The 17,818-nt window shown below is 43.7% G+C and overlaps 1 protein-coding gene across 5 annotated transcripts in view; it reads left to right on the plus strand.

The window, feature by feature from the left end:
• Window positions 1-17,818, plus strand: part of GABRB3 (gamma-aminobutyric acid type A receptor subunit beta3) — a 348,038-nt gene that overhangs the window by 276,667 nt on the left and 53,553 nt on the right. For all 5 annotated transcript variants that reach the window (XM_021098613.2, XM_021098629.2, XM_021098607.2 and 2 more), the window contains one exon: window positions 14,680-14,900. In XM_021098613.2, coding sequence (XP_020954272.1) covers window positions 14,680-14,900 — 221 coding nt within the window. The remainder of the gene's footprint in view (window positions 1-14,679; window positions 14,901-17,818) is intronic.

Below are 17,818 nucleotides of genomic sequence, written 5' to 3' on the forward strand. Positions count from 1 at the left end.
GGGAAGTGCACAGAGGCTTGAGAAATGCCACACAGTCAGAATGTGGACAAGTCACTCATATCTCTAGGGGTACTATTCTCCCAGTTTGAGGATCTTTCAAATATGGAGGTACCGAGGGCACCTTGCATGAGCAATATGGCTATTTCTCAGCCAGTTCTTGGAGCACCTTTGGGTAGATGACATATTGAAGAGGCATTGCATCCTCTTTGGAAACCTAGTAATCAAAGATAGTTGCTGGGAAATAAAATTGTGGATCTGATTATACATACACACATATGTTGCAGAATTTATATCTATGTATATTTGTTTTATAAAAATATGTATACATTTATATATATAATATGTAAATTATATGCGTGTGTGTGTGTATAAAATTTCCCAGTTTGGTGCCTTTAATGAGAATTATTCAGATACTTCTTTAAAATAAAGGAGAATATGAAATGACTCTTCCCCAGTTTATAAGCCCCTTCCAAAAGCTCATTCATACAATATTTGTGCTAAGTTAGAACATCTGTTCCTAGATGGAATGTGAGACATCTGCTCATCTTGTATACTCTTCTTCTTCTTCTTTTTTTTCACCTTTTTTTTAAATTAAAAGTATAGTTGATTTACAGTGTTGTGCCAACTTCTGCCATACAACAAAGTAACCCAGTCACACATATATATACATTTTTTTATCTAATAGTATCTTCCACCATGTTCTATCCCAAAAGATTGGATATAGTTCCCTATGCTATACAACAGGACCTCACTGCTTCTTCTAAATATAATGGTTTGCATCTGCCAACCCCAGACTCCCAGTCATCTTGAATACTCTTCTATTTTCCCCACAATCTATCTGTGATCCAGTGTGGGACACAGCCTACTCCAGACACTGTAGGTAAACATTATTCTGGGGTGTATTGTGGGAGTTCAGGAGTGTGTCTCTAACCTGCTTTCATGGGGACAATAGTGGACACACTCCCCACTCTTCCCCTGCTGTGGACTCATGATCCAGTTCTAGATGTGGAAGGTATTTAGGAAATAGGGTCAACAAAAACAGGTGACAGGATGAATACAGGATGTCAGATGTGAGAGAAAGAAGAGGTTGGTATATAGCTTCCATTCTTGGTTTAGTTGAGAGAGCAGGTAGATGTTGGTGGAGCGGGGTGGAAAGCTTATGAGTTTATTTTAGATGTATTGAACTGATTTGCATATGGGGCATCTTCATGGAAAAATTGAGAAAGGTGCTGAATCCATCAGGGACATCTCAGGCAGGTTAAATGGGCCAGAGACACTGATGGAAGAGCAAAGATTTGGAGGCTGGAGTTTGGAATAGGATATGCTTCTCCATCAATCCTGGTTCCTTGGGGCTCAGTTTGGGAGAACCAATCTACAATTAAAGGGGGCTGGGGAGAGGACACTTACCGAAAAGTTCTTTGTGTAGAGAGGGGTCCATTGACTGTAAAATGGGAAGGACTGGGTGGGAGGAGAACCCTGGATGGAGTGCCTAAAGGTCAAATTAGCCACAGTACGGTCAGGCCCAGAAGGCTGGCTGCTTTGGGATTTTTATTAGTGCTATAGTTATTTTACACATTTGTTTAATTTTGATTTGTAACATCAACAAAAGTCAAAGTGTTTTATGGAAAATCTAGGGACCTGATACATTTCAGGAAACAAGCTTATGTCTTTTGTATCTGGATATTGGGTAGAGGATGAAACTTGGGATTTTAGAAGCAATGGGTGGGGGGGTGCTGAGAATTCTACACCAAAGTCTTAGGCTGAGTCTCCCTTACTAGCAATTTGGGGTAGTACAGCCCAGTGCAGTTTTTTGGAGTTTGGTGTGTATTTGGCATGGAGCAGGAGGCTGGGGGCCCACCTGATAAAGATATTCTTTTTCCAGTGGGCACCGGGGGCTTTAGGGAGGATGACTAGCCCTGCTCTAGGATGGGAAAAGAGAATGTTTTATCCAGATGCCTATTATGTGTTAAACATTGTTCACTTGATTCATTGCTAGAGCACTTTTGTAAAAGGAGCATTTTTAGTTTCATTTGTCTGCAAGAGATTGCTTAGGCTCAGAGCAATTAGGTAATTTTCCTAGGTAAGGCACAGGGCAAGAAGCCGACCTGGTGGTCTGAGGCATCAGCTTTACCACCCACTGCAAACTAGCCTCTACTGGAGATTTATTTAGCCAAGGGCATCTCTCTTATGTTTTTCCTGGTTCTCACTGGTTTAGGTGGTGTTGACTTAAAAAAATATACAACTTGAGAGTTATTATTTGGGGGCAAAATTCGGACTTAAGCCCAGGAGACAGTCTCATGTCAGGTAGCCCTGAGAAACTTCTCCAAGGAGGCTAGAAGGGAGGTAGTATATATAGGAGTTTTTGCAACAAAAAAGCAAGTAGCAGGAACGAAAGAGGTCTGGGCTCACTGATATGCTGCACCTCAGCTGTCTGGGGCCAGTTTTCACAGCCCTCAGGGCTCACCGCTCACCCTCAGAGGTGGCTGCATTTGCAGAAGATGATGAAATACCGCCCCAAAGAGTCAGGGGGAAATAATATCAGTGTATATGATAAAGGTGAGGGAAGATGCATGCAGCCTTTACAAGTTTGTTGCTGGTCTCGTGAAAGTTACTACCAGTCACAAGGAGCAGACATCACCATGAAGGAGTTTAGTGTTTTTCTAGATGTGAGGAGATACAAGAATTGGGCACATAAATTCTTCTCCTAAAAATATCTATCTGAAGATCTATTCTTCAACTTTTCCCAGAGCACAGAGTGCCTTATTCCTGATCTCCACCCTGAGCTCCACTCAGGGGGTGCTGCGGCTCAGGCAGCTGAAGTGGCTCATGACTTAATCCATGTAGAGGCTGATGGCAAACACTGAACTTCAGTTTACGGTGGAAATCTCAATTTCTTCTGATATACATAGTTTTGGTCCTTTGAATGTAGGTCAGTAGAATCATTTTACATGTCATACTTCTTAGACTCCAGAAAAATATCTATGGCATCTTTTCATACGTGAAAAGAAAAGTATATTTGCAAAATAATTTTTATCCTATGCCAGTTTTTCAGATGGCTTTAGAGGACTAGGGAATTTATAACTATTTTGATCAGCTCATCCAGATGTCATACAGAGGTAATGGTCCATCTTCTGAATATATTTAGCATTTAGGTGGATGAATAAAAAATATATACGTCTAGAGATTCTCATACTAAGTGAAGTAAGTCAGAAAGGGAAAAACTAATACCATACGATATCACTTATATAAGGAATCTAAAATGTCACAAACGGAGTTCCCATCATGGCTCAGTGGAACTGAATCTGACTAGCATCCATAAAGATGCAGGTTCAATCCCTGGCCTTGCTCCGTGGGTTAAGGATCCCGTGTTGCTGTGAGTTGTGGTGTAAGTCGCAGACGCTGCTTGGATCCTGCATTGCTGTGGCTGTGGTGTAGGCCAGCAGCTACAGCTCCGATTTGACCCCCAGCCTGGGAACTTCCATATGCCTTGGTGCAGCCATAGAAAACAGGTTGCCAAGAAGAGGTGGGAGGGAGTGGGATGGCCCAGGAGTTTGGGGTTAATAAATGCAAACTATCACACTTATAATGGATAGACACAGAGGTTCTACTGTACAGCACAGTACAGAACCATATCCAGTCTCTTGGGCTAGAACATAATGGAAAATAATATGAGAAAAAAGAATGTGTGTGTTTGTATATATGTGTTTGTGCATGTATGACTGGGTCACACTACTGTAGAGCAGAAATAGGCAGAGCATTGGAAATCAACCATACTTGAATTAAAAAAAAATTAAAAAAATAAAGTAAGAGAAAAATAGAGATTAGGAGCCTCCTGGCAGGCATAATAGCTATTCGAAAACCAGAAAATCTCAGCAACCTTCCTCTATATTCGCTTACCAGCCTCCTTCTCTGCCAGCTCCAGACTTAGTGGATAATTCTAAATGTATACTCCTTTTGGTTTTTTGTTGTTGTTGTTGTATTTTAAAATAATTAAATGAATTATATTTGTAGTTGTACTACCATCATAACAACCTAATTTTAGGACATTTCCATCCCAAATGCCCAATCCACCCCTCCCTCCTCCAGCCATAAGTTTTTCAAAGTCTGTGAGTCTGTTTCTTATACACTTCTTTTGCCTTGTTGTACACTTCTTGGCTCCTCGCGTGCCCTCTGTGATGCTAAGTGCTTCAGTTTGTGTGATAGGCTGACTTCTCAGATGGGTAAGTGGGCTTAGGACAGTGAAAAGGCTTACCCACCTTTGCCCAATCAGCAGCAGGCAGGCTTGAGATATGAGCATGCTTGAGTCCAAAGCACCTTCTTTTAATCCCTTTCATTTTACTTGGTTTGATTTTATGTTGAGCCCACCAGCTGCTTAAGCTACCTAAAGATACAAATGATGTCTTCCTGATCTCTGGGTCCCTAGCACCCAGCAGGATTCTTGGCCTGTGGTGGATAATCAGTGAGGGCTTGAAGCAGAATGAAGAGAGGGCTAGGATTTATTCTCACGGATCACCATTTAGGAACTTGGGTTCAGCTGTACCCTGTGCAAAAGCCAATAGTCGAGAGTCAAGGGTTGGAAGAAAGGAAAGGCTGGCAATCTGGGGAGAAGACCAACTCCAAAGATTCTACTCAACCATGGCAATGTTTAAAGGGGAAATGGGGGGAAATTTCAGTGCATCGCTAAGGTGGGCGGTCAGATTCTCCATCCTTTTTCTACTGTGTTTAGATCTACTAACTGGTCCCCATCTTCCTTAGGATGCTGTCCTTCCCTGTGGTCTGCCTGCAGGTTTGCTAAGGGGGAAACGAGAGGAGGAGACAGTCATTCTTTTTTTTTTTTTTTTTTTTTGTCTTTTTGCTGTTTCTAGGGCCACTTTTGTGGCATATGGAGGTTCCCAGGCTAGGGGTCTAATCAGAGCTATAGCTGCTGGCCTGCACCAGAGCCACAGCAATGCAGGATCCGAGCTGCGTCTGCAACCCACACCACAGCTCATGGCAACGCCGGATCGTTAACCCACTGAGCAAGGGCAGGGACCGAACCCGCAACCTCATGGTTCCTAGTCAGATTCGTTAACCACTGCGCCATGACGGGAACTCTGAGACAATCATTCTTTAATTATCTAATTCTTCCTTCTTACTCTTTCCAATCCAGAAATCAATGGATGAGGCAAGGCATTATATACATTAAATAGAGCATTTGTCCGGGAGTTTGGTAACTAAATGTTACCTAGTGATCTTTTTTTCATGATTATAGGAAAACAGATGTGGGAAAACAGGAAAGGTGCAAAAGAGCTGCTTACAAATATGCACTCATCAGACATCATTCCATTTCTATGGGATTAGGGGAGAAGGTCCTTCTTCTCTAACATGTTCATGCTGACACAGGGCGCCTGTATTCTCAGAGGGAAAGATGTCAAGCTGACATGGATCTGTAACACCTCTTTGCTGACTGTTTTAGTTGCCTGCTTACATAAATGGGCAGGGCAAGCTGCAGTTATTTTGATTTCCATAAAGATAGATATTATTGTGAGCAGTAGTGTTAATCCTCTTCTCCTGAGGGCTGTTCTTGGAATTGTGCTGGCCACAGAATCAGCACTGCTCAAGTTGAAGTAGCCCATGTCATGGCTGCAGTCTGCTCATCATGCAGGTAGCTTTTCCCCTCTGCTGGCAGTTAGAGTGTGTGTAAAACAACTCAGGAGTGTGCATCTGACACTAAGACTGGAACTCAATGGTCCTAATCCTAACTGCTGGAGTCTGCTCTTTTGTGACTCAGGGAGGCCTGGGAGAAATCAGTTTTTCTATAAAAAAGAGGCAGGGACATAGAAGAGCTTTTGTACTTTGGGGTAGGGTCCCTCCCCCCCTGCCCCCCACAGCATTCTGCTTGGTTCCAAGTCCATGGATTTGAAACTGACAGCACTAATGGCCTGAACCTGGCCAGAACACAGATTGGGATTTGAATCTACGTGCCAGGACTCGAACCCAGCCTAAATCCAGGTTGGGACTCAAACCCTTGTGCTGGGACTTGAACCCAGCCTAAACCCAGATTGGGACTTAAATCCACAGTTTTAAATTACAATCATCACTCAGTGTCAGGACTTACTGAGGCCCAGGTTCTTTATGCCTCTGTGCAGAAGAAATTCTCTGAGACAAAAGTGATAGGCAAGAAATAGATTTATTAAGATAGGATGCTTGTGAGAGATGCAAGCAGGCCGGCAAAGAGGCTCTGCCCAGAAGATCCCCTGGGCTACAGTTTTATGATCCAAGGGGAGTGGGGGTTGGAAAAGACCGCCTCTTCCTTTCTGGGAGTAGCAGCTCCTCCTTGGTATCTGGTGTTCAAATCAGCTGAAGGATGGTCTTCAAACTCCTTCCCTTAGTCTGAATCTGAATGCAGGCCTTACCCCATCCCTCACCCAAAGACCTGAGGCAAATCTCGTGCCTCCTCTAGTCAAGCAAGCCTGGCTTGTTCAGATGGCCCTCTTGAGCAATTATTAACTTACAGTGATCTCCCAAAGTTCCCTAGGTTTCCCTCTCTATCTAGGGTCCCTTATTGGAACGTCTACAACTACCTATGCCTACTCCATCCCTATCAGATTCAGCAGATGGAAACGGAGGCACCAGTGAAGTCTGTTGTGTGTGGCGGGGGGGGGGGGGGGGGGGGGAGAAATGGATGCAGTGTGGTATACTCATTTTGAGGCCATTAAAAGGAATGGATTAGAATTTTCTAAGTCAGTTTTGTTAACAGAAGTGCCAAGATGCCCCCAGCCTAATTTTAATTGCAGAAATGCCTGCAAAGGAAGCCTCCACCACCTAGAGCTTATGTAAGCTTCTCAAAACAATTTTGCATCCTCCCTGACCTGAGAACAACTTACCTGTGAGCTTTTGTCTCATAAACTTGCTGAACCAGATGCAAATGCAGGTGTCCTGTGGCTTTCACAGCTGCAGTTAAATATTTAAATTTGGCTTGGAGATTGCATTTCTTTCTCAGGGTGAGTAAATTTTTTTCATTTCCTGTGCTAAGGAAATCTAGTCAATTACCTAATTGCAGAAAAATGTGCAATATTTCCACTTTCAAATATGTATTCTTGTCATTTTAATGCGATAAATACCAAGAAATTACCATAGGCAGGAAGACACTTTGTTGTTTACCTCTTATTGCAGTTTATTTGAGCTGCTTGAATCATACACCTAAAGAGGGGCTGAGGTTTTAGTTTGTTGTTATTTGTTGTTACTGCTGTTGTTTGTATATTTTCAGATTTTGCAAGGACAGTTACCTGTGTGTAAAGGCTTGGCTCCCGAATGCCTCATATTTAAGAATGCAGTTCCCAGGCCCCTCACACTGCCGCCTACCATCACCTCTCCCTGCCCCACCCTCCCCTGCCTCAGCGCACCAGCTCCCAACCAAGGGATCCTGGCCTGGGGTGGGCTGAAACTCTGACTTCTGACTTTTGCATGAAATGGAATTTTGTAATCCGGCATAAAACCTAACAACTCTTGTGTCATATTTTTTTAATGAGAAAATATGACGCAAAATCTGAACAAAGGACTTGCAAGCTTATAGAACTCCAGCTACTAGTATTTGCCATTCCTTTGTAAAGTCCACAGGGACAAGCCTAGCCCTGGACTTTAGGGGTTGTGCTGTTTGATTTGATACATAGACTCATGGAGAGAGAGAGTAGAGAGGCCATGATTTCATTATTATCAAAGGGCTTTATGATCCCTAAAAGAAGCCCAGAGGAATAAATAGCCCTTTAATTGAATGCTTTTGTTTGTAAGATTCTTAAGAAAGACTCTTTGTTTTGAATACAATTCTTCTATATTTCTTCGGCTGATCCCAAGTTCATCACAAGCCTTCTGTAATATGGAGAGAAAGAGAGATGTGTTCAAGAGGTTTTATATTACCTAATGATTTTGGTGGACCTTCATAGTTCAAACCAACGCTAATTGAATTACTCACATTTATACCCTAGAAAGTCCCAGTTCTCAGTGGGCTATAGAATTCTGGATGGATTCTCGCTTGCATTTTTCTCCTTGCTGCCTGAGCTCTCTCCATTGAATCCCATATCCTAAGAGTTCAATGCTTCTGCTCAGGTTCTCCCAAGTGTCTGGTGTCAGCCCCCTGGCAGGGCTGGAGCTGCACGTAAACCGGAAGGTGGATGTTCTCAGGGTGCCCCGGGCCCTTGAGACCTCTGCTAAGACATTGGATGAATCAGTCTTCGTGCACACACTACCAGTTTGTCAATTTGTTTACGGGATAGTGTTTTATAAGTGCTCCAAGGATCAGAGATCTCAACCCTCACCCAAAGCACAGTCTTCTAAACTCATGTGATAGCAAATTAGAACCAAAAGGGAGCTTCCTGGTGGCACAGCAGGTTAAGGATCCATTGTTGTCACTGCCTAGGCACAGGTTCCATCCGTGGCCCCAAGGAACTTCCACATGCCTTGGCTGTGGCAAAAAAAAAAAAAAAAAAAATCAGAACCCAAAGGAGCTTTTGAGTTAGATTCCCCAGCAAGTCTGAAGGACGTGGGGCCATGTGGCGAGTGGGGTCCGTGGGCGTTCCCCCTGCAAAACATGAGCTTCTGCTTCTCTGGGACCAGGGCTCTGTTACTGCAGCCCTGGTGGCAGCTGCTATTTCTGGAAACCCTGATCTCTAGGCTGGTACCCACTCTTTCTTCTGCCAGCATGCTCTGTCTAGATGTTCAGATATGGCTGGGTATGCCGCAGCCAAGAAACAGTGCCTGGAGACCGTCTGCCTCTTCTTTGTGTGCGCCAGCCACCGGTAAGTGGGCCTGCTGGTCCCCAGTGCCCCCTACCTGCTTCTCCCTTCTCCCTCCTCTCCCCTCCTCTCCCCTCCCCTCCCTAATGCCCTACTCCCAGCTGGTCCTCTGTGTCTCTCTCCAGGAGATTAAGTCTCCTAGCAGAGAGGGGAGGAGGGCAAGGATGGGAGAGGGATGAGTGACTGCCTCTCACCCTGGCTCTCAGTGTCTTGGGGAGTCTGTGCCAGGTACCCAGGTAAGACCCCTCCCGTATCCAGGTGTATCACAACACAGGGCAGAAAAGATGCAAGGCCACCAGCCACCATCATCAATGCTGCCTGGTTCTAATCCCTATGACCCTCGGAGCCCCCAGAGGCCCTTTGTTTCAGAAACGCCACCTCATCGTCTCTGCTGTGCCCTCTTTCCTTCTGTCTTGGGTTTCCATCGGTTGCACTGTGTTTAGGGGTGAGGCCACCTCTTTCCCTGCCTCTTCCTCCCCTTGTGCTGTCCTAGGGCTCACCTCCAATAGGCAGAGGGCAGTCTGATTCCATCTGTCCATCTCATCTGGGTGTCTCCGGCCCCGGGCATGGGCTCCAGCAGCATGTGTTGCCCTCACCACCCTCCCTCATCTCCCTGCTCGTTTCTGTAGCAGCACATTTCCATGTAGACAGCCCCCGAGTCTTCCACCACTGCTAAGGTCAAAGATCAGAAGCTTAAGTCCCTACCCTCACCTCATGTTCCCTGGGGAGTCCCGGGTCTCACCTCTCTACCCTGAGCCCACCACTGTCTAGACCTCTGGATCCTGGAGCTTTTATGTCTCAAGGTCTCTTCTTTTTCTGAGAACGGACTCAAAACTCCAACCCCTGCAGACTCTCCAGCCCACACAAATTGCATCTCCTGGTGGCTGTGCTCTTTGGTCCAGCCCACAGTACTCCAAACGTGGAAACCAACAACTTGTCTGGGGTCCCCTGGAGGAAACAAGGCTTCATGAGGCATCTGTCTATAGCGCACCTATGCTCAATGTCTGCAAGGATGAGGGGCTTCGGTGCTGCTATGTTCTTATTACCACCCCTTCAGGAATGCTTTACTGTACATGGCCCCATCCTGTATCCTCTGGGGCATCTTTGCAGAACTGGTCCACCGCGCCCACTTCTTTGTGCTCACAGAACCCCACCTAGAACTGTGAGGCTGAGACCTGCTGGCTTCCCGAGGGAGGGGACCTTCATTCAAATCCCACTTCCCCCAGTTCCTTGTGTTTAACGGGGTACGGGCAGAGAGCAAATTATTTGCGCTCTCTAAATTGTTCCTTCTTTGTTGCTTGGGGATAATAATGAGAAAAACAGTAATCCCTGCCTTGTGTTTAAGTGAGACCTGGCACTTGCTGCAGTCAGAACATGTTAGCTGCTGCTGTGAGTGTGTGTGGCGCTCCCCACTGCACCCCCCCCCGCCCCGCACATAGGAGTCAGCACTCTGGCCCCCCAACAGCACACTTTCCCATTAGCTACCCCCTCAAATACACTAGATAGCAGAGGGGCTTGCACTGCAGTCACCTTTCCATCTGCCTCTTCTTCCTCTGCAGGAGAGTGAGGGATGTCTCCACTGACAGAAGGATGCCTGTGCTTTATTTATTTATTTTTTTGGTCATACCTGAGGCAGAATATGACAAAAGATGTGTTCATACTCTGACCAGAATCTGAACCACAGCCGCAATCTATGCCACAGCTCTGGCCATGCCAGATCCTTAACCTGCTGTGCCACAATGGCAACTCCAAGGATGCCCGTGTTTTAGAAGGCACAGTATTAGGTTTAAATACTCCTGACTTTTCTCCCTCTGTTACCTAAGCTCTGTCCCACCCTAGTCCACTCAGGTTGTCTCAGCAAACAACCAAGACCAGATTTGAGAGGTGCTGCTGATGATGTGAGAGTAGCACAACCCAAAATTAGACCCTGAGCCTGAGCTCTCAGACTGCGAATGACAACTGGGTTCTCAGGCCCAAGTGACACATGGCAGTGCCTCCATCCTCATGGCAACCCATGTGAGCACCAGCTGGAAGGGAGATGGGAGAGCAGTGCTAGACTTCACGACTCAGGCGTAGGCTGAGGGCTTAGAAACCAAGAAAGAAACAGATGAAACTCTTCTGTTTCAATAAGGATGTGATTCGGAGGGTTATATTTAAATTGAAAGTCCTCTAGCTGCTCTTGCCAATTTATTTCCATCTTGTTATGCCACAAAAGTTACATGTTTCAGTTAAAATGCATCACCTACATTAACTGATGTCAGTGGTAATGATGGGGGGGGTGACTGTGAACTTTACAGCCCGTTTGCATTCGGAGGGCCTACATCAAGCCTACCATCTGTGAACTTTTCAGGGCTTCCTAACCAGCCCCCCTTTCCTCTCTGCCCCCTTGTCACCCACCAACAAGTTCTCCCACTCACTTAGGCCTTTGCTCATCATCTCTCTTACCCACTAAACTCATTACTACAAGACTGATCTTCCTCACCCACAGCTGTGTGTTTAAAATATAAGTTTTATAATTATGCAGGTATGGCAAAGCCAACAGATCAAGAAACAGCTGCCATTACGAAAAGAGTCTGTCACCCATAGACCCCAAGAGAAGGGGACATGCCATGCCATGGGGGTGAGGGGCGGGTATGTGGGGAAGCACCAGGGCTGGCCACAGGGAGAGTGCTTTATTGTAGTTTCCATGAAAATAATGGGCGTGGTTGAGGATGGGTAAGCAAGCTTAGGACTGGCTAGTTTGAATAATTACAAGTGGACCCTGAGGGCTAGTCAATCCCTGATTGCCTGGTACCTGGACATGGAATGAGGGATGGCCTGGAGTGTGAGAACCTGATAAAGAAGTCATCTTGGGGTATGAACTCTTGCTTGATTGGTTTGCATCTGAAAAGTGCAATCAAGAGCGTGGCAGAGCTGTTTGCAGTCTCCAGGTACTGACCACCCCTGAGGGGAGAGAAGGTAGCTCCTCCAGGATCAGCCAGAATGGAGATGTTAAAGCATGAGCACTCAGGAAACAAAAGACATGGCAGGTACTTGTGGTTATGTCACTCACTACTTGAAAACCCTAGTGGCTGTTGATTGGCTTTGGAGCTGGCCTTCATGCTTTCCACTTTCTGGTCACTGCCACGGGGTCTAGCCTTGCTCATCACTCTTTTCTTTTCCCTCTTGTGCCTGAGGTTCCAGCAAAACTGCCTTCCTTGGGGTTTCTCATCAATTCAGTAAGAACAGCATCCTGGTGTGATTTTTCCATGCTCCTACCTATGTCAACTGACCAAGGCTAATCTTCAGTACCATCTGCTTTGTGAGAACCTCTTAATGAGTGGGATGAAGGTAGAGTTCACAGTTAATCTGAGGCAGAGACCTCAGATTCCTGTGTTTCTTCTCATCCACTCAAATGTTAACTTGCCTTCGAGTTGCAGATAAAACCTCAAGAAAGACTCCCCAGGCCTTTTTTGCATGCTTTGCTTCTCTCTCTCACTCCTCTGATTTTTTTTTTTTTTTTTTTGAAATGGGTCTTACAGTGTAAAACTTCTTTTGCTTGTAGTTGTTTAGTACGAGTGGGTTTTGTCGCCTCCTTGTCTTGTGAGTGCTTGGAGGGGAGCACAGGTGTTCTCTTTGTCCTTTCAGAGGCTCCTATGCCCCAAGACTCTTGGGATCAGTGACAGGCATTGCTGTGTTAGCAAGCTCTGAGAACGGCCCTCCAAGGCATGTCAGAACACCTGTTTCTGGAATGGATTCTGCTCATTTGCCACCCAGTCTCATGCTGCCCACAAAGCGAGAGCATTGCTGCCAGTGTGTGCGCTCAGACATTCTTCCTGTTATAGCAGTGATTTCTTATTTCCTGGGTGGAGGGTTTACCTCCTCACCTTTGAATTATCAGCTTAGATCCTTCTACAGTGGGGTTTAGGAGGTCCCATGAATGTGAACAAATGTTTAGGCACTTGAACGGTGATTGCCAAACAGAATAGAAGTGTAAAAAATTTTTTGTGTGTGTTTATTTTCATCAGTCTAGGTGGTGGATCCAAAAAGATATTGCTATGATTTATGTCAAAGAGTGTCCTGCCTCTGTTTTTTCCCTAAGAGTTTTATAGTAGCCAGGCTTACATTAGGTCTTTAATCCATTTTCAGTTTATTTTTGTGTATGGTATTAGAGAATGTTCTAATTTCAGTCTTTTACATGTAGCTGTCCAGTTTTCCCAGCACCACTTATTAAAGAGGCTGTCTTTTCTCCATTGTATATTCTTTCCTCCTTTGTCATATATTAATTGACCATAGGTGCATGAGTTTATCTCTGGGCTTCCTATCCTGTTCCATCAATCTATATTTCTATTTTTGTGCCAGAACCGTATTGTTTTGATGACCGTAGCTTTGTAGTCTAGTCTGAAGTCATGGAGCCTGATTTCTCCAAATCTGTTTTTCTTTCTTAGGTTTACTTTGGCTATTTGGGATCTTTTGTGTTTCTATACAAATTAAAAAAAAAAATTCTTTTGCAGCAGTATGGATGGACCTAGAAATTATCATGCTAAGTGAAGTAAGTCAGAGACAAGTATCACATATTATCACTTATATTTGGAATCTAATTTTAAAACATGATACAGTAGATCTTATTTACAAAACAGAAACAGACTCATAGATTTTGAAATCAAACTTATGGTTACTAAAGGAAAAATATCAGAGGGAAGGATAATTAGGAGTTGAGAATTAATATATACATACTGCTAGATATAAAATAGATACATAACAAGGACCTACCATATAGCACAAGGAACTATATTCAATATTCTGTAATAACCTATATGGGAAAAGAATCTGGAAAAGGATGGATATATGTATATGTATAACTGGTTTACTTTTGTTGTATACCTGAAACTAACACAACATTTTAAAGTAACTATGCTCCAATAAAATTTTTAAAAAAATTAGAATTTATGTGCTCAGCCTCTGATTTCTTTTTTTCCACTTTCTGATTGCATTAACTACTTTGCGAAACCAAAACAGAGGGTCATATGCCTATTTTGCTATTTATTTTGTTGGAAGGCCTGTGGGGGCTGCACCAAGGCCCCATTCCTCCTCCACATCCGGATTAAGTCCCATTTTCCCTGAATGTCATCATCTCAAGGTGATGACATGTTCCAGTTGTGTAGAAATGTCTGTGGCAATCTAGAAAGAAAGGAAAATAGGATGAATGAGGCATAGAGAACTCCCACAGGTCACTGTGTCTCCAACATGCTTTTCAGTTCCAGAGGGTTTCTATTCACAGCTGCAGGGACAGCAGAAGGAGAGGACGAGGCTTGCTGCTAAGGGTTTATAGCTGGAAGTCACCTGTCGTAGGTGGCTCAGGCCCAGGTCCCCCTCGTGGGAGAAGGTGGACCTAGGCCAGAGTGTGGGTTCCCTGCCCAGCACCCTGATCTCAGGATGACTTGGGGCGGCGGGGGCGGGGGAGAGACAGCTTTATTTCTAGATTTTTAAAAATATTTTTAAAAAAGTAAAGTATAGTTGATTTATAATGTGCCAATTTCTGCTGTACAGCATAGTTTTACTTATATATAATTCCTTTTCTTACATTATTTTCCATCATGATCTATCCCCAGACACTGGATATAGTTCCCTATGCTGTACGGTAGGACCTCATTGCTTATCCATTCTAAATGTAATCGTTTGCGTCTAGATTATTCCTTCAATGCCAGTTTGCTTGGTCTGCTTCTGACCTAAATAAAACAGAATGTATAGATATGATGTACACCTATTAAACCTGGTATTTGCATTTGTATGAAAGCAACCACTGCCATCAACCCTGTCTAAACATAGTATCTATTTCTCCTGGAAACCTTAATGGGGCCAGTCCTGAAAGAAATACACCTGTGTCTGAGCACAAACTTATTTTTCCCTTTTCTGTTTCTTTCTCTAGGACTATACCTTGACCATGTATTTTCAACAGTACTGGAGAGATAAAAGGCTCGCCTATTCTGGGATCCCTCTCAACCTCACGCTTGACAATCGAGTGGCTGACCAGCTATGGGTACCTGACACATATTTCTTAAATGACAAAAAGTCATTTGTGCATGGCGTGACAGTGAAGAATCGGATGATCCGCCTCCACCCGGATGGGACGGTGCTGTATGGGCTCAGGTCTGTCTGCCCCGTGGGCTGGTTTCACGGTTGCATGGCGCATGGTCCCTGCATTTTCACTGGAGGTGATTAGACTAAGTGAGGCCATGTCTGCAAATTAATTAAGAGATACGCATGGAACACTTTGAGCTCTGCAGGAAAAAAAAAAAAAAAAAAAAAAAAAAAAACTTCTAAGATTTGGGACATGACTGTTACTATAAATAGACATCAAGCAAGTGAAAAACAGCCTCCTCGGATTGAGTTTCTATAATTGGGCTGTCATATCTGAGAACACAGATTCCCTCAGGGTGGATTTCCATATCAGAGCCACAAAGGCCTGTGATTAATATCACCCTGGTACTTCAGAGGCCTTCAGTGAATTTTCTTGAAGCCATTTGCAGAGTTGGAAAAAAAAAAAAATGTCCCCAGTAATGCTGAAATACGGTTTGGTCCGCACAGAGCTTTATGAGATAGTGCCCCCAGTGTTATAGGAATGAGCAACTACAAGCCTTGCTGGTGAAAATCATCTCTCACCGGGTGTCATAGGAAGTCACTGGACTGCCCTGTGGAACCCTGAGGAGACCCTGGGCTTCCCTGGTTACCCTGTGCTCCACCTCTGCTGGACTATCACTGAATAGCACCCTTAACAATCTTTGTCTTTTGGGTGGATGTAGCTCTGGTTTTGTTTTAGAGTAGCTGTTTCTGTCTTTCTTGACCTCCTCACCTGAAAGTGCCCAGAGGCCTTCCAGGAGTGAGGCACAGGTGGATATCTTGGAGAAAAGGTTTATCTCAAAATGTCGTGAATCCTTACTAAGATTTCTGCAGGTCTAAAATGTAATCACAACATTATATGTTTAAATCCACACGACCATGACTTTCAGTGCTTCAGGATGAGTGAAGGGAATTATGTAACATTGCCTTAAGTCGAAAGTGCCGAGTGGCTTACTCAAGACAGCAGCATAAAGAATGAGAGTTGGAATTTTAGCAGAAATCAGACCTTTTTTAACTATGAGAGATTTTCTCACAGTTGATTTCTCATAGTTGTGCAGTGGCACATCTCAACCAAGCCACGATATTACTCTGAAAGAGACTAGATTGATGTTTCTTTGGGAAACACTGGGAGGCATTTTATATTTTGCCCAGAAATGAGAGATATGGTTGTAAAATTCTAGAGGTTCTGAGAAGCACAAAAAATTAGTTGTACAAAAGATTTTCCAAAACCCATGTGAGCATAAAATGAGGAGTCATGTCCTTCATTTACCTGTACCCCCCCAAAAAAGGGGAATAAAAATGTGTGTGTGGACAGGGGCGGGGGGGTGGAGGGAAGCAAATGTCAATAAAAAGTAGGCTTTCTTGACTTTTTAAACCAAACGTGCTATTTGGATTCTCTCCCTTTTAATTTTTTGTATTCTTGGCTAAGAACCAAGAGTTCCCTAGCATTCCCTCTGTTAGGGTGGTATCTGAGTCCATTCATGCTGCTCTAACAAAAGACCACAGCAGACACTTATTTCTCACACTCTGGAGGCTGGGAGTTGAGGATCAAGGTGCAGGCAGACTTAGGTGATGGCCTGGGTTCTCATGCATGGCAGGTGGCTTTTCACTGTATCCTCATGTGGTGGAAATGGGGTGGGGGGAAAGAGAATTGAGCGGGGTCTCTTTTATAAGAACACTAACTAGGGAGTTCCCTGGCAGCTCAGTAGTTTAAGGATCCAGCATAGTCACTGCTGTGGCTGGGTTTGCTTCTGTGGTGCACATTTGATCCCCCGTCTGGGAATTTCCACATGTCATTCCTGCAAGCAAAAAAAAAAAAAAAAAAAAAACAACAACAGCAGAAAACTAAACCATTCATGGGTCTCCACCTCATGAGCTAAGCCCTATCTCCCAGTACCACCACCTTTGGGGGTTAGGATTTACATATGAATTTTGTGGGGGATGGGGATGGGGCATATACATTTGGATCATGGCAGACAAAATGATATAATATGAATGAAAGAACTGTAATAAATTTCCAAACTCCATTTGAAAGTGTTGAATTTAACACCATAAAACAGGCAAGAATAAGAAAAACCAAGAGATTAAAACTATATCTTTAGCTAATACTCTGCCTGTAGATTTTAATATAAAAGTTAGCTAATAATGTAATAATAAGCTACAGGAAACTTTTAATAATAAACTTTGTTCAGTAACCTTAAAAAAATCTCTCTAGTGAAATTCACATCCATTATACATCTCAAATAGACTCTTGAATCAGTAAATGGATTTCTAAATCAGTAGCTGTTTTTATTAAAATGTACTCTCAGTATACCCCCTTAGATCCTTATTTAGAATGTCACATTTAAAAAAAAATTCTTCCATGTGGACCTGGCCAGGCTGTCAGAAAGAAAATCTAAATAACAGACCACATTCCACATGTATTTAGCAGCTACACTGAGCCATCTGAATTCCTTTTGAAATTGGCTAATCTAGAAATTTCTGTCTTTAGATTTAAAAAACACACATAGCAATGGAGATAAATTTGCATTTGAAGGAATTTGAATTTTTAGACAATAAGCACATTAGTATCTCAAAATACTGATAATTTTATTAAATTCATGTGTACACATTTTCTATTATTCCATGTGCACTGAAGTACCATTTATACATATTCTACAAAATTTACACACACATACACTCTGTGTATCCTGTTTTTGATAAAAAAGCAAAGAGTGATGAACATAGAGAACTGACTTGTGATTGACAAGGGGAAGGGGAAAGGGAGAGGGAGAGGGATGGACGGGGGAGTTTGAGGTTAGTAGATGCAAACTATTCCACTTAAAATGGATAAGCAATGAGGTCGCCATGTAGCACAAGGAACTATATCCAGTCTCTTGGGATAGACCATGATGGAAGATAATATAAGACAGGGAATGTGTGTATATATATATATATATATGACTGGA

The sequence above is a fragment of the Sus scrofa genome, chromosome 1 (genome assembly GCF_054392235.1).
Source record: "Sus scrofa isolate SSC_HxYL_T2T_F1_AM1 chromosome 1, Sscrofa_HxYL_maternal_Yorkshire_Landrace_v2.0, whole genome shotgun sequence".
Lineage (NCBI taxonomy): Eukaryota > Metazoa > Chordata > Mammalia > Artiodactyla > Suidae > Sus > Sus scrofa.